The sequence below is a fragment of the Perca fluviatilis genome, chromosome 12 (assembly GCF_010015445.1).
Source record: "Perca fluviatilis chromosome 12, GENO_Pfluv_1.0, whole genome shotgun sequence".
Taxonomy (NCBI): Eukaryota; Metazoa; Chordata; class Actinopteri; order Perciformes; family Percidae; genus Perca; species Perca fluviatilis.
The window spans coordinates 37,219,161-37,241,891 of NC_053123.1; the positions used below are offsets into that span (position 1 = coordinate 37,219,161).

The following is a 22,731-nucleotide window of genomic DNA, read 5'->3' on the forward strand; positions in this document are numbered from 1 at the left end:
ACTGGTCCAGCCCTGTGTAGTACTCAGATTAATAACTGGTCCAGCCCTGTGTAGTATTCAGATTAATAACTGGTCCAGCCCTGTGTAGTATTCAGATTAATAACTGGTCCAGCTCTGTGTAGTATTCAGATTAATAACTGGTCCAGCCCTGTGTCATGCTCAGATTAATAACTGGTCCAGCTCTGTGTAGTACTCAGATTAATACCTGGTCCAGCCCTGTGTAGTACTCAGATTAATAACTGGTCCAGCTCTGTGTCATGCTCAGATTAATAACTGGTCCAGCCCTGTGTAGTACTCAGATTAATAACTGGTCCAGCTCTGTGTCATGTTCAGATTAATAACTGGTCCAGCCCTGTGTAGTACTCAGATTAATAACTGGTCCAGCTCTGTGTAGGATTCAGATTAATAACTGGTCCAGCCCTGTGTCATGCTCAGATTAATAACTGGTCCAGCTCTGTGTAGTACTCAGATTAATAACTGGTCCAGCTCTGTGTCATGCTCAGATTAATAACTGGTCCAGCCCTGTGTAGTATTCAGATTAATACCTGGTCCAGCCCTGTGTCGTGTTCAGATTAATAACTGGTCCAGCCCTGTGTAGTACTCAGATTAATACCTGGTCCAGCCCTTTGTAATACTCAGATTAATAACTGGTCCAGCCCTGTGTAGTACTCAGATTAATACCTGGTCCAGCCCTGTGTAATACTCAGATTAATAACTGGTCCAGCCCTGTGTAGTACTCAGATTAATAACTGGTCCAGCCCTGGTCGGGTGTTCAGATTAATACCTGGTCCAGCTCTGTGTAGTAATCAGATTAATACCTGGTCCAGCCCCGTGTAGTACTCAGATTAATAACTTGTCCAGCCCCGTGTAGTACTCCTCGATTAATACCTGGTCCAGCCCTGTGTCGGTTCAGATTAATAACCGGTCCAGCTCTGTGTAGTAATCAGATTAATACCTGGTCCAGCTCTGTGTCGTGTACAGATTAATACCTGGTCCAGCTCTGTGTAGTACTCAGATTAATAACTGGTCCAGCTCTGTGTCGTGTTCAGATTAATAACTGGTCCAGCTCTGTGTAGTAATCAGATTAATAACTGGTCCAGCTCTGTGTAGTATTCAGATTAATAACTGGTCCAGCTCTGTGTAGTATTCAGATTAATAACTGGTCCAGCTCTGTGTCGTGTTCAGATTAATACCTGGTCCAGCTCTGTGTAGTAATCAGATTAATAACTGGTCCAGCTCTGTGTAGTACTCAGATTAATACCTGGTCCAGCCCTGTGTCGTGTTCAGATTAATACCTGGTCCAGCTCTGTGTAGTAATCGGATTAATACCTGGTCCAGCCCTGTGTCGTGTTCAGATTAATAACTGGTCCAGTTTTGTGTCCTGTTCAGATTAATAACTGATCCAGCTCTGTGTCGTGTTCAGATTAATAACTGGTCCAGCCCTGTGTAGTACTCAGATTAATAACTTGTCCAGCCCTGTGTAGTACTTCAGATTAATAACTGGTCCAGCTCTGTGTCGTGTTCAGATTAATAACTGGTCCAGCTCTGTGTAGTACTCAGATTAATAACTGGTCCAGCCCTTTGTAATACTCAGATTAATAACTGGTCCAGCTCTGTGTAGTATTCAGATTAATAACTGGTCCAGCCCTGTGTAATACTCAGATTAATAACTGGTCCAGTCCTGTGTCGTGTTCAGATTAATAACTGGTCCAGCCCTGTGTAGTACTCAGATTTAATAATTCTTGTGTACCGTACTCAGCTCAGATTTAACTGGTCCAGCCCTGTGTTACTCAGATTAATAACTGGTCCAGCTCTGTGTAATACTCAGATTAATAACTGGTCCAGCCTCGTGTTTTATTCACAGATTAATAACTGGTCCAGCCTTGTGTGTTCAGATTAATAACTGGTCCAGCCCTGTGTAGTACTCAGATTAATACCTGGTCCAGCCCTGTGTCGTGTTCAGATTAATACCTGGTCCAGCCCTGTGTAGTACTCAGATTAATACCTGGTCCAGCCGTGTAGTATTCAGATTAATAACTGGTCCAGCCTGTGTCGTGTTCAGTTTATTAACTGGTCCAGCTCTGTGTCGGTTCAGATTAATAACTGGTCCAGCTCTGTGTCGTGTTCAGATTAATAACTGGTCCAGCTCTGTGTGTTCAGATTAATAACTGGTCCAGCTCTGTGTCGTGTTCAGATTAATAACTGGTCCAGCTCTGTGTCGTGTTCAGATTAATAACTGGTCCAGCTCTGTGTCGTGTTCAGATTAATAACTGGTCCAGCTCTGTGTCGTGTTCAGATTAATAACTGGTCCAGCTCTGTGTCGTGTTCAGATTAATAACTGGTCCAGCTCTGTGTCGTGTTCAGATTAATAACTGGTCCAGCTCTGTGTCGTGTTCAGATTAATAACTGGTCCAGCTCTGTGTAGTACTCAGATTAATACCTGGTCCAGCTCTGTGTAGTAATCAGATTAATACCTGGTCCAGCCCTGTGTAGTATTCAGATTAATAACTGGTCCAGCTCTGTGTCGTGTTCAGATTAATAACTGGTCCAGCTCTGTGTCGTGTTCAGATTAATAACTGGTCCAGCTCTGTGTCGTGTTCAGATTAATAACTGGTCCAGCTCTGTTTCGTGTTCAGATTAATAACTGGTCCTGCTCTGTGTAGTACTCAGATTAATAACTGGTCCAGCTCTGTGTAGTACTCAGATTAATAACTGGTCCAGCTCTGTGTCGTGTTCAGATTAATAACTGGTCCAGCTCTGTGTAGTACTCAGATTAATAACTGGTCCAGCTCTGTGTCATGTTCAGATTAATAACTGGTCCAGCCCTGTGTAGTACTCAGATTAATAACTGGTCCAGCTCTGTGTCATGTTCAGATTAATAACTGGTCCAGCCCTGTGTAGTACTCAGATTAATAACTGGTCCAGCTCTGTGTCATGTTCAGATTAATAACTGGTCCAGCCCTGTGTAGTACTCAGATTAATAACTGGTCCAGCTCTGTGTCGTGTTCAGATTAATAACTGGTCCAGCTCTGTGTCGTGTTCAGATTAATAACTGGTCCAGCTCTGTGTCGTGTTCAGATTAATAACTGGTCCAGCTCTGTGTAGTGTTCAGATTAATAACTGGTCTAGCTCTGTGTCGTGTTCAGATTAATAACTGGTCCAGCTCTGTGTCGTGTTCAGATTAATAACTGGTCCAGCCCTGTGTAGTATTTAGATTAATAACTGGTCCAGCCCTGTGTCATGTTCAGATTAATAACTGGTCCAGCCCTGTGTAGTATTCAGATTAATAACTGGTCCAGCTCTGTGTCATGTTCAGATTAATAACTGGTCCAGCCCTGTGTCATGTTCAGATTAATAACTGGTCCAGCCCTGTGTCATGTTCAGATTAATAACTGGTCCAGCTCTGTGTAGTGTTCAGATTAATAACTGGTCCAGCCCTGTGTAGTATTCAGATTAATAACTGGTCCAGCCCTGTGTAGTATTCAGATTAATAACTGGTCCAGCCCTGTGTAGTACTCAGATTAATAACTGGTCCAGCCCTGTGTCATGTTCAGATTAATAACTGGTCCAGCCCTGTAGTCTCAGATTAATAACTGGTCCAGCTCTGTGTCGTGTTCAGATTAATAACTGGTCCAGCCCTGTGTAGTATTCAGATTAATAACTGGTCCAGCCTTGTGTAGTAGTCAGATTAATAACTGGTCCTGCTCTGTGTAGTACTCAGATTAATAACTGGTCCAGCTCTGTGTCATGCTCAGATTAATAACTGGTCCAGCCCTGTGTAGTATTCAGATTAATAACTGGTCCAGCCCTGTGTAGTACTCAGATTAATAACTGGTCCAGCCCTGTGTAGTATTCAGATTAATAACTGGTCCAGCTCTGTGTCATATTCAGATTAATAACTGGTCGAGCCCTGTGTAGTATTCAGATTTATAACTTGTCCAGCCCTGTGTAGTACTCAGATTAATAACTGGTCTAGCTCTGTGTCATGTTCAGATTAATAACTGGTCCAGCCCTGTGTAGTATTCAGATTTATAACTTGTCCAGCCCTGTGTAGTACTCAGATTAATAACTGGTCGAGCCCCTGTAGTATTCAGATTTATAACTTGTCCAGCCCTGTGTAGTACTCAGATTAATAACTGGTCCAGCCCTGTGTAGTATTCAGATTTATAACTTGTCCAGCCCTGTGTAGTACTCAGATTACTAACTAGTCGAGCCCTGTGTAGTATTCAGATTTATAACTTGTCCAGCCCTGTGTCACGTTCAGATTAATAACTGGTCCAGCTCTGTGTCATGTTCAGATTAATAACTGGTCCAGCCCTGTGTAGTATTCAGATTAATAACTGGTCCAGCTCTGTGTCAAGTTCAGATTAATAACTGGTCCAGCTCTGTGTCATGTTCAGATTAATAACTGGTCCAGCCCTGTGTAGTATTCAGATTAATAACTGGTCCTGCTCTGTTTCATGTTCAGATTAATAACTGGTCCAGCTCTGTGTCATGTTCAGATTAATAACTGGTCCAGCCCTGTGTCATGTTCAGATTAATAACTGGTCCAGCTCTGTGTCATGTTCAGATTAATAACTGGTCCAGCTCTGTGTCATGTTCAGATTAATAACTGGTCCAGCCCTGTGTAGTATTCAGATTAATAACTGGTCCAGCTCTGTGTCATGTTCAGATTAATAACTGGTCCAGCTCTGTGTCATGCTCAGATTAATAACTGGTCCAGCTCTGTGTCATGCTCAGATTAATAACCAGTTCTGCTCTGTGTCATGCTCAGATTAATAACTGGTCCAGCTCTGTGTCATGCTCAGATTAATAACTGGTCCAGCTCTGTGTCATGCTCAGATTAATAACTGGTCCAGCTCTGTGTCATGCTCAGATTAATAACTGGTCCAGCTCTGTGTCATGTTCAGATTAATACCTGGCGTCTGTGTGTTTCAGAACCGTAAGAATGACGAGGCGTCGTACGAGAAGATGCTGCGTCTGCGGAGAGAGTTCAGCCGGACCGTCAGCATCCTGGAGATGATCAAGAGGAGAGAGAAGTCCAAGAGAGAGCTGCTGCACCTCACGCTGGAGGTGCTGGAGAGGAGGTGAGAGGGCTGGGGAGAGTGATTTAATCTCCATGGTAACATCCTGGAGATGATCAAGAGGAGAGAGAAGTCCAAGAGAGAGCTGCTACACCTCACGCTGGAGGTGCTGGAGAGGAGGTGAGGGGGGAGAGTTTAATCTAATCTCAGTAGAACAACTGATCTCTGTTTAAACGAACCTGCACAGACCTTGTATCATCAACATACTGGTATACTGGACATAAACCGTTACCATGGTAACATCCTGGTATGCTGGACATAAACAGTTACCATGGTAACATCCTGGTATACTGGACATAAACAGTTACCATGGTAAAATCCTGGTATACTGGACATAAACAGTTACTATGGCAACATCCTGGTATACTGGATGTAAACAGTTACCATGGTAACATTCTGGTATACTGGATGTAAACAGTTACCATGGTAACATTCTGGTATACTGGACACAAACTGGAGGCAGCGTGGAAACTCACCATGGTAACGTTAGTAGCTTTAGTCTCAGAGAACGAGATCTCGTGACCGATAAGAGCCAATCAGGAGGAGATGCGTTGGCGTCACTGTCGGCGCTGCCAAAGGTCTCCGTTAGAAACACATCCCGCAGATTCAGAACCACAACGGGTCAGAAGGGGGAATGAGAGGGCAAACACCAGAGCAGGGGGAATGAAACGGGAAACACCAGAGCAGGGGAATGAGAGGGCTAACCCAGAGGGAATGAAACGAAACACCAGAGCAGGGGAATGAGGGAAACACCAGAGGGAATAGAGGGCTAACACCAGAGCAGGGGAATGAGAGGGGAAACACCAGAGCAGGGGGAATGAAAGGGGTAACACCAGAGCAGGGGGAATGAGAGGGCTAACACCAGAGCAGGGGGAATGAGAGGGGAAACACCAGAGCAGGGGGAATGAAAAGGGAAACACCAGAGCAGGGGGAATGAGAGGGGAACACCAGGAGAAATGAGAGGGCTAACACCAGAGCAGGGGGATGCACAAAAAAAAAAAAAAAAAGACCACACAAGCAGGAATGAGAGGAAAACCAGAGCAGGAATGAAAACAACAGATGAGAGGGCTAACACCAGAGCAGGGGGAATGAGAGGGCTGTGCAGTTGCTGAATCTGTCTTCATTTCAGCTCAACAAAGGTCAGTTTGAAAGATTTTCGTCTACTTCTATTGGATAGTCGCGTCACGTTCAACGGATTCATTTGCATAAAGATGGGCGTCGGCCAGCTTTATGACGCGCTGCATCATCAAATGGAGCACTGCCTTCCCAGCATGCTTTGCAGGCGCGTTGAAGTCGCTTGACGTCACAGAAGCGTTGCACGGCCAGACGGATCAGCACGGAGAGTCTGTGCTGTAGAAGTCTGAATGAATGGAAGTTTCCAGGATAAAGCTGGATGTCCCTCTCATTTTCTCTGTGTTGCTGTTCCCTCAACAACAACAACAACAACAACAAGAACAACCTTCGAGCTACACGCTGAAATATCCTGGTTAGAAGAAGGCAGGTCTGCTTGGTACAAAGAATAAGACGTAATTTCCTCTCTAACTGGCTAAGTTTGTTAGGGTAAGGTAACAGCGAGAGGAAGGTCAGGGGCAGAGCCTGACAGCCAGCGCGTCCGCCACATTTCCAGCCTTTGTTTTGGGAATGTGCTTCTGTTAATCCAGACTAATGTTTCCATATCTCGGTCACATGGAAGACAACGTGTTGCCTTTTTAATTTGGTAGACATGCTCGGACTGAAACTGTGAGAATCACTGATCGTACTTTTGATTTGAACAATTGAAATGTAAAGCTCGTTATGATGGATTTTTAATCTCTGTATGTTTCTGTGGACTGGTTGTGAAAACAAACGTCTTCAGTTAAAATAATTTATGATTTCTTAGAGACTTCACGGTTATCTACACTTTGAACTCTGTGAACAGTGACGGTTTAAGGTCTGATGTGAGGATGATTCTTCAGGTATGAGATGATGATTTAAGGTCTGATGTGAGGATGATTCTTCAGGTATCAGATGATGATTTAAGGTCTGATGTGAGGATGATTCTTCAGGTATGAGATGATGATTTAAGGTCTGATGTGAGGATGATTCTTCAGGTATCAGATGATGATTTAAGGTCTGATGTGAGGATGATTCTTCAGGTATGAGATGATGATTTAAGGTCTGATGTGAGGATGATTCTTCAGGTATGAGATGATGATTTAAGGTCTGATGTGAGGATGATTCTTCAGGTATGAGATGATGATTTAAGGTCTGATGTAGAGGATGATTCTTCAGGTATGAGATGATGATTTAAGGTCTGATGTAAGGATGATTCTTCAGGTATGAGATGATGATTTAAGGTCTGATGTGAGGATGATTCTTCAGGTATGAGATGATGATTTAAGGTCTGATGTGAGATGATTCTTCAGGTATGAGATGATGATTTAAGGTCTGATGTGAGGATGATTCTTCAGGTATGAGATGATGATTTAAGGTCTGATGTGAGGATGATTCTTCAGGTATCAGATGATGATTTAAGGTCTGATGTGAGGATGATTCTTCAGGTATGAGATGATGATTTAAGGTCTGATGTGAGGATGATTCTTCAGGTATGAGATGATGATTTAAGGTCTGATGTGAGGATGATTCTTCAGGTATGAGATGATGATTTAAGGTCTGATGTGAGGATGATTCTTCAGGTATGAGATGATGATTTAAGGTCTGATGTGAGGATGATTCTTCAGGTATGAGATGATGATTTAAGGTCTGATGTGAGGATGATTCTTCAGGTATCAGATGATGATTTAAGGTCTGATGTGAGGATGATTCTTCAGGTATGAGATGATGATTTAAGGTCTGATGTGAGGATGATTCTTCAGGAATGATGATTTAAGGTCTGATGTGAGGATGATTCTTCAGGTATGAGATGATGATTTAAGGTCTGATGTAGGGATGATTCTTCAGGTATGAGATGATGATTTAAGGTCTGATGTGAGGATGATTCTTCAGGTATCAGATGATGATTTAAGGTCTGATGTGAGGATGATTCTTCAGGTATCAGATGATGATTTAAGGTCTGATGTGAGGATGATTCTTCAGGTATGAGATGATGATTTAAGGTCTGATGTGAGGATGATTCTTCAGGTATGAGATGATGATTTAAGGTCTGATGTGAGGATGATTCTTCAGGTATGAGATGATGATTTAAGGTCTGATGTGAGGATGATTCTTCAGGTATGAGATGATGATTTAAGGTTTGTTTCTTCAGGTACCAGATGGAAGATTTCAGCGGAGAGACCCTGAGAGAGGTTTCTCTCCCTCTGCTGGAGAAATCAGCGTACTGCAGCCCGGCTGCTCTGAACAACAGCAGCCGACACAACAGTGACGTCAACATCAAGGTACTGACCCTTTATTATCTTTATTTTATAATCAATGTCTTCGTCATCTGCTGGTGGTAATGTAACTGAGGTGCCCTTGAGCAAGGCCCTTAACCCCAGCGGCTCTAGTGGAGCTGCTCAGTGGCAGCAGACCAGACTGTGGTTGTACTGGGCAGCTTCAGGTATGAATGAGGAATGTGTGAATGTGATCAGGGCGTTCCTGCAAAAGAGAGGCTTCCTCTCACTGACCCTCCCCTGAATAAATAAAGTGAGGAAAGTCTGTGTGTTAGTTACACGTTGATTAATGAAGTGTGTGTGTGTGTGTGTGTGTGTGTGTTGCAGAAGAAGCCGCTGTGCGTTCGAGACGAGTTTCCCTTCGACCCAGTCAGACCACAGAAGAAGAACGTGAGGCGGGACAGGAAGTGTCCTCCCCAGAGACGTCCCGGCCGCCCCCCCGCTGTCTTCACCGTCAACATGGCCGACATCAAACAGTACGACTTCCACAGCTCTGGAGAGGACGACTCGCCCCCCCCACTGGTCAGAACGCCTCTATACTCTGGGGGGTGATCTGGAAACTGTATCTGATATGTTTTATACTTATTATTATTATTATTATTATTATTATTATTAATCTGAGTATCTCTGTGTCTCCTCAGTCTCCCCCATCTTCCCCTGATGAAGAAAATCATCCTGACGGAGTTTTTGTCTTCAGGAGAAAAGATGGATGTCAGTATTTCTCTGTGAGTTTCTGCTCTTATGTTACACACATAACTTTATATATAGTGTCAGAAAGACAGACAGACAGAATGACATAGAGACAGACAGACAGACAGAGAGACAGACAGATGCACAGACAGACAGACACACAGAGACTAACAGACAGACGGACACAGACAGACATACGGTGTTCTGAGTCTGAATTTAAACCTAAAGTAAATATTTATGAACGATAACTGTGTGTGTGTGTCTCTGTGTGTGTGTTTGTTTCCTCAGCCTCGTACGGAGCAGACGGGTGGAGTTGATGACCTCGTCCCTCAGTGTCTTCGTCACTCTCTGGCTGAACTCACGCTGCCTCCTCATTGGACAGGACTGAGCCGCCGCCGGATAGGACGAGGGGGCAGGTACCCTGATCTGATATAATATTTAATATTCAGAGGTACCCTGATCTGATTTAATATTTAACATTCAGAGGTACCCTGATCTGATTTAATATTTAATATTCAGAGGTACCCTGATCTGATTTAATATTTAATATTCAGAGGTACCCTGATCTGATTTAATATTTAACATTCAGAGGTACCCTGATCTGATTTAATATTTAACATTCAGAGGTACCCTGATCTGATTTAATATTTAATATTCAGAGGTACCCTGATCTGATTTAATATTTAACATTCAGAGGTACCCTGATCTGATTTAATATTTAATATTCAGAGGTACCCTGATCTGATTTAATATTTAACATTCAGAGGTACCCTGATCTGATTTAATATTTAACATTCAGAGGTACCCTGATCTGATTTAATATTTAATATTCAGAGGTACCCTGATCTGATTTAATATTTAACATTCAGAGGTACCCTGATCTGATTTAATATTTAACATTCAGAGGTACCCTGATCTGATTTAATATTTAACATTCAGAGGTACCCTGATCTGATATAATATTTAATATTCAGAGGTACCCTGATCTGATTTAATATTTAACATTCAGAGGTACCCTGATCTGATTTAATATTTAATATTCAGAGGTACCCTGATCTGATTTAATATTTAATATTCAGAGGTACCCTGATCTGATATAATATTTAATATTCAGAGGTACCCTGATCTGATATAATATTTAATATTCAGAGGTACCCTGATCTGATATAATATTTAATATTCAGAGGTACCCTGATCTGATTTAATATTTAACATTCAGAGGTACCCTGATCTGATTTAATATTTAACATTCAGAGGTACCCTGATCTGATTTAATATTTAATATTCAGAGGTACCCTGATCTGATTTAATATTTAATATTCAGAGGTACCCTGATCTGATTTAATATTTAACATTCAGAGGTACCCTGATCTGATTTAATATTTAATATTCAGAGGTACCCTGATCTGATTTAATATTTAATATTCAGAGGTACCCTGAAATATGTCTGTCTGTCTGAATAACAATAGTTAATATTGAGGGTTTGTTCTGTAGCTGAAGTGTGTGTGTGTGTGTGTGTGTGTGTGTGTGTGTGTGTGTGTGTGTGTGTGTGTGTGTGTGTGTGTGTGTGTGTGTGTGTGTGTGTGTGTGTGTGTGTGTGTGTGTGTGTGTGTGTGTGTGTGTGAGATCAGGATGGTTCTGGACCGAGCCTCCTCAGCTCTGGACCCAGTCCTGCAGCAGCTGGACTCTCTAACAGACCCAGTCTGCAGGACCAGGACCAGAACCCTCCTCAGGGACTCTCTGAGTCCAGGAAGCAGCTTCTCCTCCCTGACTGAAGTCGTGAACAGCATCCAGACCCTGCGGAGGTTCTGCTTCAGACCCCGACGGGTCCAGGTCCAGAGGGAAGGAGACAGCAGGACCACCAGGTCCCTGCCCTGCCATCTGTCTCCTAGCAACGCCTCAGGTGAGACATCGGGCAGGTTACTGACCTCCCTCTGAATCCACAGATTATTATTTATCAGAATATAAGTTAATATGAACTCAAACTTGATTAATTAGAAACATTCAGTTTAAACTCTGAATGAAATGTTTCAGATTGTCTTTATGACTCAGCTGTTAGTTCAGAGAAGAGCAACACTGTGTGTGTGTGTGTGTGTGTGTGTGTGTGTGTGTGTGTGTGTGTGTGTGTGTGTGTGTGTGTGTGTGTGTGTGTACCAGCAGGGGGCATCACAGAGGAGCAGTACCACAGTCATCAGCAACAGCTCTTCCAGATGCAGAAACAGCAGCTGGAATATCTGCAGAACAACACAGCACCTAACCCATGCACAGCACAGGTAACACACAGCACAGGTAAACATCACAGCACAGGTAAACACACAGCACAGGTAAACCCACAGGTAAACACACAGCACAGGTAAACACACAGCACAGGTAAACACACAGCAAAGGTAAACACACAGCACAGGTAAACACACAGCACAGGTAAACACACAGCACAGGTAACACACAGCACAGGTAAACACACAGCACAGGTAAACATCACAGCACAGGTAAACATCACAGCACAGGTAAACACACAGCACAGGTAAACATCACAGCACAGGTAAACACACAGCACAGGTAAACACACAGCACAGGTAAACACACAGCACAGGTAAACACACAGCACAGGTAAACATCACAGCACAGGTAAAACACACAGCACAGGTAAACACAGCCACAGGTAAACACACAGCACAGGCCAACACAGCACAGGTAAACACACAGCACAGGTAACCCACAGGAACACACGCACAGGTAAACATCACAGCACAGGTAAACACACAGCACAGGTAAACCCACAGGTAAACACACAGCACAGGTAAACATCACAGCACAGGTAAACACACAGCACAGGTAAACCCACAGGTAAACACACAGCACAGGTAAACACACAGCACAGGTAAACACACAGCACAGGTAAACATCACAGCACAGGTAAACACACAGCACAGGTAAACCCACAGGTAAACACACAGCACAGGTAAACACACAGGTAACACACAGCACAGGTAAACACACAGCACAGGTAAACATCACAGCAACACACGTAACACAGTACACACAGCACAGGTAAACCCCACACAGTAAACAACAGCACAGGTAAACACACGCAAAACACAGGTAAACCCACAGGTAAACACACAGCACAGGTAAACACACAGCACAGGAAAACACACAGCACAGGTAAACACACAGCACAGGTAAACACACAGCACAGGTAAACACACAGCACAGGTAAACACACAGGTAAACACACAGCACAGGTAAACACACAGCACAGGTAAACACACAGCACAGGTAAACCACACAGGTAAACACACAACAGGTCAACACATCACAAATAAACCCACATAAAACACAGCACAGGTAACACACAGCACAGTAACACAAAATAAACACACAGCACAGGTAAACACACAGCACAGGTAAACCCACAGGTAAACACACAGCACAGGTAAACACACAGCACAGGTAAACACACAGCACAGGTAACACACAGGTAAACACACAGCACAGGTAAACACAGCACAGGTACACAGCACAGGTAAACACACAGCACGAAACAACGTAAACACAACATACACTACCACAGCACAGGTAAACACACAGGTAACAGGTAAACACACAGCACAGGTAAACACACAGCACAGGTAACACACAGCACGGTAACACACAGCACAGGTAAACACACAGCACAGGTGAAACACACAGCACAGGTAAACACAGCACAGGTAAACACACAGCACAGGTAACACACAGCGTAAACAAAAAGGTAAAACACAAAGGTAAACACACACAGGTAAAACACACACAGGTAAATAAAACACAGCAGTAAAACACAAATAAACAAAAAGACAGGTAGGTAAAAAGTAAAAAATAAATTACGACGTACAGCACAGGTAAACCCACAGCACAGGTAACACACAACTCTGCCAGTGATTAAACAGTTGGTCCCCTGCCTGCAGCCAAACATGAATCATCTTCTAATTTTCATCACAGTCGATCCTTTCAGTTACTGATGATATCTGAAGATAAAACAGATTAGTTCTGACGCAGCCGGCCAATCAAAGGCCCAGCATTTATCCTGCAGAGTGTATAATGTGTCTGTTGTGTGTGTGTAGTCCAGCAGAGTGTATAATGTGTGTGTTGTGTGTCTGTTGTGTGTCTGTAGTTCAGCAGGGTGTATAATGTGTGTGTTGTGTGTCTGTTGTGTGTCTGTAGTCCAGCAGCGAGCCTCTGGACTCTGCCAGTGCTCAGTTTGCAGCCTCGGCTGTGATCAGCGGTCGTCTCAACGGAGAGAACAAACCATACGGAGCCAACGGAGTTCTCCGTCCTCCAGGTCAGATACACACACACACACACAAACACACACACACACACATTACAGTCATTAACACACACACACACACACACACACACACACTACATTCATTAACACAGATACACACACACACACACTACAGTCATTAACACAGATACACACACACACACACACACACACACACATTACAGTCATTAACACACACACACACACAAAACATTACAGTCATTAACCCAGACACACACACACACACACACACACACACTACAGTCATTAACACACACACACACACACACACACATTACAGTCATTAACACACACACACACACACAACTTACAGTCATTAACACACACACACACACAATTACAGTCATTAACACACACACACACACACACACACACACTTACACTCATTAACACACACACACACACACACACACACACACACACACACACACACACACACACACACACATTACAGTCATTAACCCAGACACACACACACATTACAGTCATTAACACAGATACACACACACACACACACACACACTACAGTCATTAACACAGATACACACACACACACACACACACATTACAGTCATTAACCCAGACACACACACACACACACACACACACACACACACATTACAGTCATTAACACAGATACACACACACACACACACACACTACAGTCATTAACACAGATACACACACACACACACATTACAGTCATTAACACACACACACACACACACACATACAGTCATACTTAACCAGATAACACACACACATTACAGTCATTAACACAGATACACACACAGACAGACACACACACAACACACACACACACATATACACACACAACACGCACATATACACACACAGTGAATGATGAACTCTTCCTCCTCAGGTCCCTCCAGACCTCCGTACTCTTCCTCCTCTTCATCTGTCAGCAGAAGCCCCGCCCACCGCCACCGGGCCTCCACCCCCCCAACGTCTGCCTTAAAGCTCCCCAGGTACACACATATACACACACAGAGACACACAGCGCACACACATACGCTGAACACACATGCAAACGCACACACAAACACACAGGCAGCACACACACACACACACACACACACACACACACACACACACACACACACACACACACACACACAAACAACAGGTTCAACAGGAAACCCTGCTAACTGCTGAGACCCTAAATGTGGGTCAGGGTTTGGGTTAAAACCAGGGTCACCCCCAATTCCCACCAGCTCCAGACTGGCGGCGGAGTCATTAGGTTTCCAGTAAAGTCAGTGTGTGTATAATGTGTGTATTGTGTATAGTGTGTATAATGTGTGTATTGTGTGTATAATGTGTGTATAGTGTGTGTATAATGTGTGTATAGTGTGTGCATTGTGTGTATAATGTGTGTATTGTGTGTATAATGTGTGTATAGTGTGATACATGGTTCAATGATATTGTGTGTAAATATCTTCGTGCTGTATATAATGTGTGTATTGTGTGATAATGTGTGTATTGTTGTTATTATAGTGTATTCGTGTATAGGTATCGGGTCCTCGTGAGATCTCGTGGGTCCTCGTGAGATCTCGTGGGTCCTCGTGGACACGTTGGTTTAAGTAAAAACGGTTTAAAAAAGTACCAGAAATTAAAAGTCCACTGGACAGACAGCGGGAAATTAAAACTTTAAATAAAAGGTTACCTCCACACAAGCCCTGGCATCTCTCCCGTAGACATTTAAAATATATATATATATATATATATATATATATATATATATATATACATATATATATATATATATATATATACGTAGCCCGGAATCATAATACTAAAATAAATTCTGTCCCAATATTTAAAAATAATCTATATTAATCAACTTCAAACTAAATACGTAAAAGGATAGTGATTAATTTAACACATTTAAAGATCTAAAATAAGTGTTTGGGTCACACGTCTTCTTGCCTTGTTATTACCACGAGTTCCCAGACCCGTCTCTGATTGGCTATCAGCGTCTTAACGCTCCCAGTGGCTGTAAACACATTCTCCTCGACACAGATGACATCGTGTTTAAATTAAAATAATCTCTAAAGAGGAAGTGATGTCATGAGTGATGTCATCACTGATGGTTAATTCTGTTTATTTTCCACCAGAGATCCTCACGAGTCGGAGCGACTTCTGAATGGACGGACAGAGAACACGCTACCCATGGAGGTCACATGACCCCCCCCCCCCCTCTCTGACCGGTGAATGTGGCGCCGTGATCTGGCGTCAGAATAATCAGAACATTTTACTGAGCGTGGAAATTATTATTATTAATATCATTGTTGTTGTTGTTGTTTGTACAGTTTGTAAATGTCTTTGATGTAAAATATTTTAGTTTGTTCCTGAAGCAGATTATCATCATGTGATAGTAAACACCTCTGTTACCGAAAACTACAAACCATCTAGAGTCTGTATCTGCGCTCTGATTGGTCCAGGATGAGTCTGTATCTGCGCTCTGATTGGTCCGTGATGAGTCTGTATCTGCGCTCTGATTGGTCCGTGATGAGTCTGTATATCCCCTCTGATTGGTCCGTGATGAGTCTGTATCTCCCCTCTGATTGGTCCGTGATGAGTCTGTATTCCCCTCTGATTGGTCCGTGATGAGTCTGTATATCCCCTCTGATTGGTCCATGATGAGTCTGTATCTGCGCTCTGATTGGTCCATGATGAGTCTGTATCTGCGCTCTAATTGGTTCAGGATGAGTCTCTATCTCCCCTCTGATTGGTCCGTGATGAGTCTGTATCTGCGCTCTGATTGGTCCATAATAAGTCTGTATCTGCACTCTGATTGGTCCATGATGAGTCTGTATCTGCACTCTGATTGGTTATTTATTTCTCATGTTTACATTTTGTATCTCGTCTCATTTGTTTTCTCCAAAGATGAAAACTGATTTAATTTCTTGGACTTGAAGAAGTTTTTTGTGACGTCAGGATTCAGTTTGTTAAGGAATCTCTTCATGGCCTTCTGATCATTTAAACATGAAATAATAAGAATATGCATCCTGTAAAAAGAGAAGGTTTTATATTTTTAAAGGAGTCAGACAGACATCATGTAAAGACGGTCGGTTCATTCTGTCTGATTCAGATGCTGAGAAATAAAAATACATCAACAAAATCTCTGTGTTCTTTCACTTCAACTTCTGTGTTTTAGTACAGCTCAGGTGAAGTACAAGTACCTGACTTTACCTTGACCTGAGTATTTCCAGGTTCTGCTACTTGATCTCAGAGGAAACATTGTTAGTTTATCTAACCGTTGATAATGATTAGTGAGTTTGGTTGGAGGGCTCAGGCAGACGGGGAAGTTTTCATGAGATTAGATTTTAGAGAAATGTTCTGAAAGACGAGCTGACGTTTAGGCCGGTTACTGGATGCGTCGCGCGAGAAAACGCGTTCATGCTAGAAATAGAACCAACCTATTGTTCACGCCACACGTCAGCGTGTTGGAAGCGTTTCCAGACAACATAGAATATGAAAAGATGTTTATATGTCGTTTAGACACAAATACATTTAATAAATGACAAGTCTCGAGGTTTTGATATAAATGTAATTTAAAAAATATAATCGATTTTCTAACATGTCACCTGTCAATCCAGAAGGAAATATTCTGGAGCCTATTCCACCGTCAATACTGCCGACGTTGTCTTTGACGTTGTCTTTGACGTTGTCTTTGACGTTGTCTTTGACGTTGTCTTTGACGTTGTCTTTGACGTTGTCTTTGACGTTGTCTTTGCTGTAATCAGATCAGAATATATTTATATTTATGTTTATGGGAAACATCCATGTGTCCAGACAAGGCTAGCAGCAGCAGTGCCGCGTCAGACACCTTTCTGGTGGGTAAAGCCACGCAGCTGAAACGCCACGCTCACGCCACGCCGCCACTGTGTAACGGGCCTTACGGTAAGCGTGTTGTCTCATTTCACAGACGCTAGTTTGCTGTTCCAGCTCAACTTATCCCACTCTGTTTTATTGTTTCATTTAGCGGCTAACTGCCTGGATGACATTTAAACTACACCAGATAAACTAAAGCACTTATAGTCAGTCGCTCCAGGATTTTGCAGCCTTTTATTTTTATTTTTTTGATTATTTTTTGGGGCTTTTTCCTTTATTATAGTGACAGTGGATAGACATGAAAGGGAGAGACAGATGGGGGGGTGACACGCAGCAAAAGGCCACAGATCGGATTCAAACCTGGGCCACTGCAGGACTCAGCCTACATGGGGCGAACGCTCTCACTGGGGGAGCTAGAGGCCATCCCTTCGCAGCCTGTTTTGACATTGGTGCGCCCACGAAATGTCTGATTTTGCGGAGCTTTTGTAAAATATTTCAATAAAAGTTGCGAAGGGTTTTGTGTTTTTGCTGTAATGACGTTGCGAGAGACAGTGAAAATTACAAAAATAAGCTGCCTAGTTTTTTTGGGGTATAATTCTTTGAGTAAACTTATTTCGGGGAGAATAAATCTACTCTGGGCTGAGTGTTGCTATAGTAACCAACAAGGCTCAGGATGCTGCAAACGGTATAATATGAACATGGCTGGTGGATAATCATTTATTGGATGAATCAAATTTGAACATAAGTGTCAGTGGCTTGTTGATCTTTACATTGTTAGTTCATTTCCTATCCTGGCCTGGGACACACACACACACACACACAGACACACACACACACAGACACACGTTATTGTATGTGTAATGATAAGTTAAAGTCCAATAAATCCTTTATCAAAACGTATGAATATGTCCCAGGCCAGGATAGAGTGTGTGTGTGTGTCTGTGTTAACGACTGTAATGTGTGTATGTGTGCGTGCATGCGTGCGTGTGTGTGTCTGTGTGTGTGTGTATGTGTGTGTGTAGCTGTCTGTGTGTGTGTGTGTGTGTGTTGTCCAGCAGGGGGCAGCACCTTCTCATGGTAGGCAGTGATGAGCCACAGCTCCAGCTCCGTGTCACTTCCTCTCTTCTCTCCTCCGATGAACTGCAGCAGGTTCTCGTGTCTCATCCCGCTCACACACAACATCTCCACATGATGACAGATGACATTGCTGCAAGCACAACTACACTGTCAAAGATGAAAAAAGCTGCGAGATGTCTGTGTGGAGCCAATGGAGAGAAGAAAAAGGAGAAAAGGACAGAGGCTGGGAGAAGAGAAAGAGTTTGTGTTTATCAGTGAAAGCCAGTCAGACACAAAAGAAACGTAAGCTGAAAATTCTCTGAGAATTCCCACAAACAACCCAAATGCTTTTCAGCAATTGTATTTAAGTGACAGAAAATAATCCATGTTTTGTGACTGTAAGGCTGTAAGGAGATGCAGTCATGGCAACCACGAATAAAAAGGTTACTCTCAAGGAGTCATAAATGTTCACAGCAAATTATAAAAGATTGTATTGAAATCTGTTCCAGTTATGGCACCACCAGTAAGTATCTGTGGATGCAGTGGTGGGGGTGAATCCATACTCATGGGGATATAATAACTCTTATAACTCAGGAAGTAATCAACTGGCAGCATTCCATGTTTTAATGGTCAAATTATTACTATATATATATATATATATATATATATATATATATATATATATATATTTTCCAAAAAACACTTCAGGAAGTGCAGTGTACAACGAAATTACGTTGCATTGGACCGCTGTAAAAACAGACATAAGAACCCATTAGCAATTAACCCAATGCATTTATAAGTAATATAAAAATATGATATAAATAAGATAACTGGCATTTTTTTAAATATGAGAGAAGTAGAAATACACGTGTAATCGAATATCCCACCCATACCCCTACATATACATATATCATATGCACACATTCTGTATGTTCCACATTGTCTCAGTTCAGTGTGGTGCTGTTCAACAGTCTGATTGCAGTCGGGAACCGAACAGACCTTCTCCTTAGGGTGTGATACCGCCTGCCTGAGGGCAGAGAGACAACTAACGGTGGCAGGGGTGTGTAGAGTCCTAGATGATTTTGTTAGCCCATTGTTTGGCCAGGTTCTCAATAGGTGGCAGTGTTACCCCAATGGTCCTCTTAGCTGACCTCAGCAGCCTCCTCAGGGCCCTTTTCTCTGTGGCGCTGCTGCTCTCATGCCAGAGGGAGATGTTGCTTGTTAGCACACTCTCAATGGTTCCCCTGGAGAAGGTGGTGAGGACTGTTGGGTTGAAATGGGCCTTTTTCAGTCTCCTTAAGAAGTGCAGGCGTTGGTTGGCTTGTTTGATGAGAGAGGAGGTATGCTGGTCAGGGGGTCAGACATATGAACCCCTAGAAACTTCATGTGCTCCACAGTCTCCACTGCAGCGCTGTTAGTGTGGACCGGTATGTGCGTAGGCCGATTCCTCCTGAAGTCGACCACCAACTCTTTGGTTTTTTCAACATTCAGAATCAAGTTGTTGTGTTGACACCATTCTGTGAAGAGTTTCACCTCCTCCCTGTAATTGCCCTCATCACGGCCCTGGATGAGACCCACCACTGTTGTGTCATCAGCATATTTAATAATGTGATTGGTGTAGAATTTTGCACAGCAGTCATGGGTCATAAGGGTGTATAGCAGGGGGCTCAGGACGCACCCCTGGGGTGAGGTTCTGGGTTTGAATACAGGTGGTTCTGGGGCCTTTCTGTGTGGAGTTTGCATGTTCTCACCATGTTTGCATGGGTTTCCTCCGGGTGCTCCTGTTTCCCCCAACATCTAAAAACATGTACTAGGTTCTCAAGGCAGTGCCCTTGAGCAAGGCACTGGCTCAGATCTGGAGTTGGTCCCCGGGCGACCCCACTGCTCCCTTGAGGGAGGGGTTGAATGCAGAGAAATGAATTTCGCTACATGTACGTGAGTCACAATTAAGTACCATTACCTTTACACAGAGACACACACACAAACACACACACACACACAGACAAACATGCATACACACACACACACACACACACACACACACACACACACACACACACACACACACACACACACACACACACACACACACACACACACACACACACACACACACACACACACAACAAACACATACAACACACACACACACACACACACACACACACACACACACACACACACATACACAAAAGACACACAGAAACACACACACACACACACACACACACTTACAGGCTCGTGAATAACTTTTATTAATTTATTTAAAAGGTTTTCCCTTATGGAGACTTAATGTTTTGTCCCCACACCGCAAGACGTCCCCATGACGTTACTGTATAATCAGACATTTGTCCCCACAACATGATGATTACCAGAACACACACACACACACACACACAAACATGCATACACACATACACACACATAAAGAGACACACATACACACACACACACACACACACACACAACATGCATACACACACACACACACATAAAGAGACACACATACACACACACACACACACAAACATGCATACACACATACACACACATAAAGAGACACACATATACACACACACACACACACACACCCAAAGAGACACACATATACACACACACAAAGAGACACACAAACACACACACAAAGAGACAAACACACACACATACACACACACACACACACACACAAACACAAACACACATACACACAAAGAGACACACACATACACACACACACACACACACACACACACAACACACATACACACACACAAAACACACAAACACACACATACACACACACACAAGACACACACATACACACACACACACACAGACACACACATACACACATACATACACACACACAAAACATGCATACACACACACACACACACAGTACACACACACACATAAGGCAAAAAACCGTTTTTGACAGTGTTTAGAAATTAAAGGAAGATATTACAACAGCATTTGACTCTATGTCGTGCTCTTAGAATAACAGAGGACCCTATGTTTAACCTCAGTCCCTCTCGGGTTGATGCATTTGTGGACGGTGCTGCGACTTGCCTACGGACGACCTTTGGACTCTGTCGCCTCCTCACAAAAGAAGATGATGAAGCAAGGGAAAAACAGCTCCTTGGTATAACGAACAAACTCCGCAGATTGAAACAAATCTCGCGAAACCCTCGAGGGTAAGTGGCGCCCCCACCAAAGTGGAAGAATCCCGTCTGGATTGGCAAGAAAGTCTCAAAACCTATAGGAAGGCCTTAAGAAAAGCCAGATCAGACTATTACTCTTCACTAATAGAAGAAAATAAGAACAACCCAGGGTTTCTTTTCAGCACTGTAGCCAGGCTGACAGATAGCCACAGCTCTACTGAGCCATCTATTCCTCTAGCTCTGAGTAGTGATGACTTCATGAGCTTCTTCAATGATAAAATTACAACAATTAGAGATAAAATTAATCACCTTTTGCCCTTAACTTCTAACAGTTCACCTTTAAATACAGGACCGCTAGAAAGAACAACTAGTCCCGACATATACTTAGACTGCTTTTATCCTATAGATCTTCAACAACTTATGTTAAAGATATCCTCAGCTAAGCCATCTACCTGTCTCTTGGACCCCATCCCAACGAGACTACTCAAAGAAGCATTACCTGTGGTTAACACCTCATTACTAGATATGATCAATATGTCCTTATTAACAGGTTATGTACCGCAGTCATTTAAAGTAGCTGTGATAAAACCTCTTCTGAAAAAACCGACCCTGGATCCTGAGGTCTTAGCAAACTATAGACCTATATCTAACCTTCCCTTTCTATCCAAGATCCTTGAGAAGGTGGTTGCTAATCAGTTATTTGATTTTCTACATAGCAACAGTTTATTTGATGATTTTCAATCAGGATTTAGAAAGAATCATAGCACAGAGACGGCACTGGTGAAAATTACTAACGACCTTCTAACTGCTGCAGACAAAGAACTTGTCTCCATTCTTGTTTTACTAGATCTTAGTGCTGCTTTTGACACTATTGATCATACAATCCTCGTTACAGTGATTAGAACACTTAGTCGGAATTAAAGGTACTGCACTAAAATGGTTTAAGTCTTATTTCTCTGAGCGATCCCAATTTGTTAACATTAACGATAAACCCTCCAAGACGCGCCAAAGTCAGCCATGGCGTTCCTCAAGGCTCAGTGCTTGGACCAATTCTATTCTCCTTATATATGCTTCCTCTAGGTAATATTATTAGGAAACACTCAATTAATTATCACTGCTACGCAGACAATACCCAATTATATCTGTCAATTAAGCCAGATGAAAGTGGTCAGTTAGCAAGACTTCAA

The 22,731-nt window shown here is 42.9% G+C and overlaps 1 protein-coding gene across 2 annotated transcripts in view; it reads left to right on the forward strand.

Moving 5' to 3' along the window:
- Positions 1-16,614, forward strand: part of epc2 (enhancer of polycomb homolog 2 (Drosophila)) — a 35,524-nt gene extending 18,910 nt beyond the window's left edge. The window contains exons 5-14 of one of the 2 annotated variants that reach the window (XM_039818380.1): positions 4,939-5,087; positions 8,329-8,458; positions 8,780-8,974; positions 9,094-9,177; positions 9,431-9,558; positions 10,774-11,045; positions 11,300-11,415; positions 13,346-13,463; positions 14,356-14,461; positions 15,608-16,614. In XM_039818380.1, coding sequence (XP_039674314.1) covers positions 4,939-5,087; positions 8,329-8,458; positions 8,780-8,974; positions 9,094-9,177; positions 9,431-9,558; positions 10,774-11,045; positions 11,300-11,415; positions 13,346-13,463; positions 14,356-14,461; positions 15,608-15,677 — 1,368 coding nt within the window. In that variant the 3' untranslated portion in view covers positions 15,678-16,614. The remainder of the gene's footprint in view (positions 1-4,938; positions 5,088-8,328; positions 8,459-8,779; positions 8,975-9,093; positions 9,178-9,430; positions 9,559-10,773; positions 11,046-11,299; positions 11,416-13,345; positions 13,464-14,355; positions 14,462-15,607) is intronic. The other variant, XM_039818381.1, reaches the window with a different exon arrangement.
- The last annotated feature ends 6,117 nt before the right edge of the window (positions 16,615-22,731 follow it).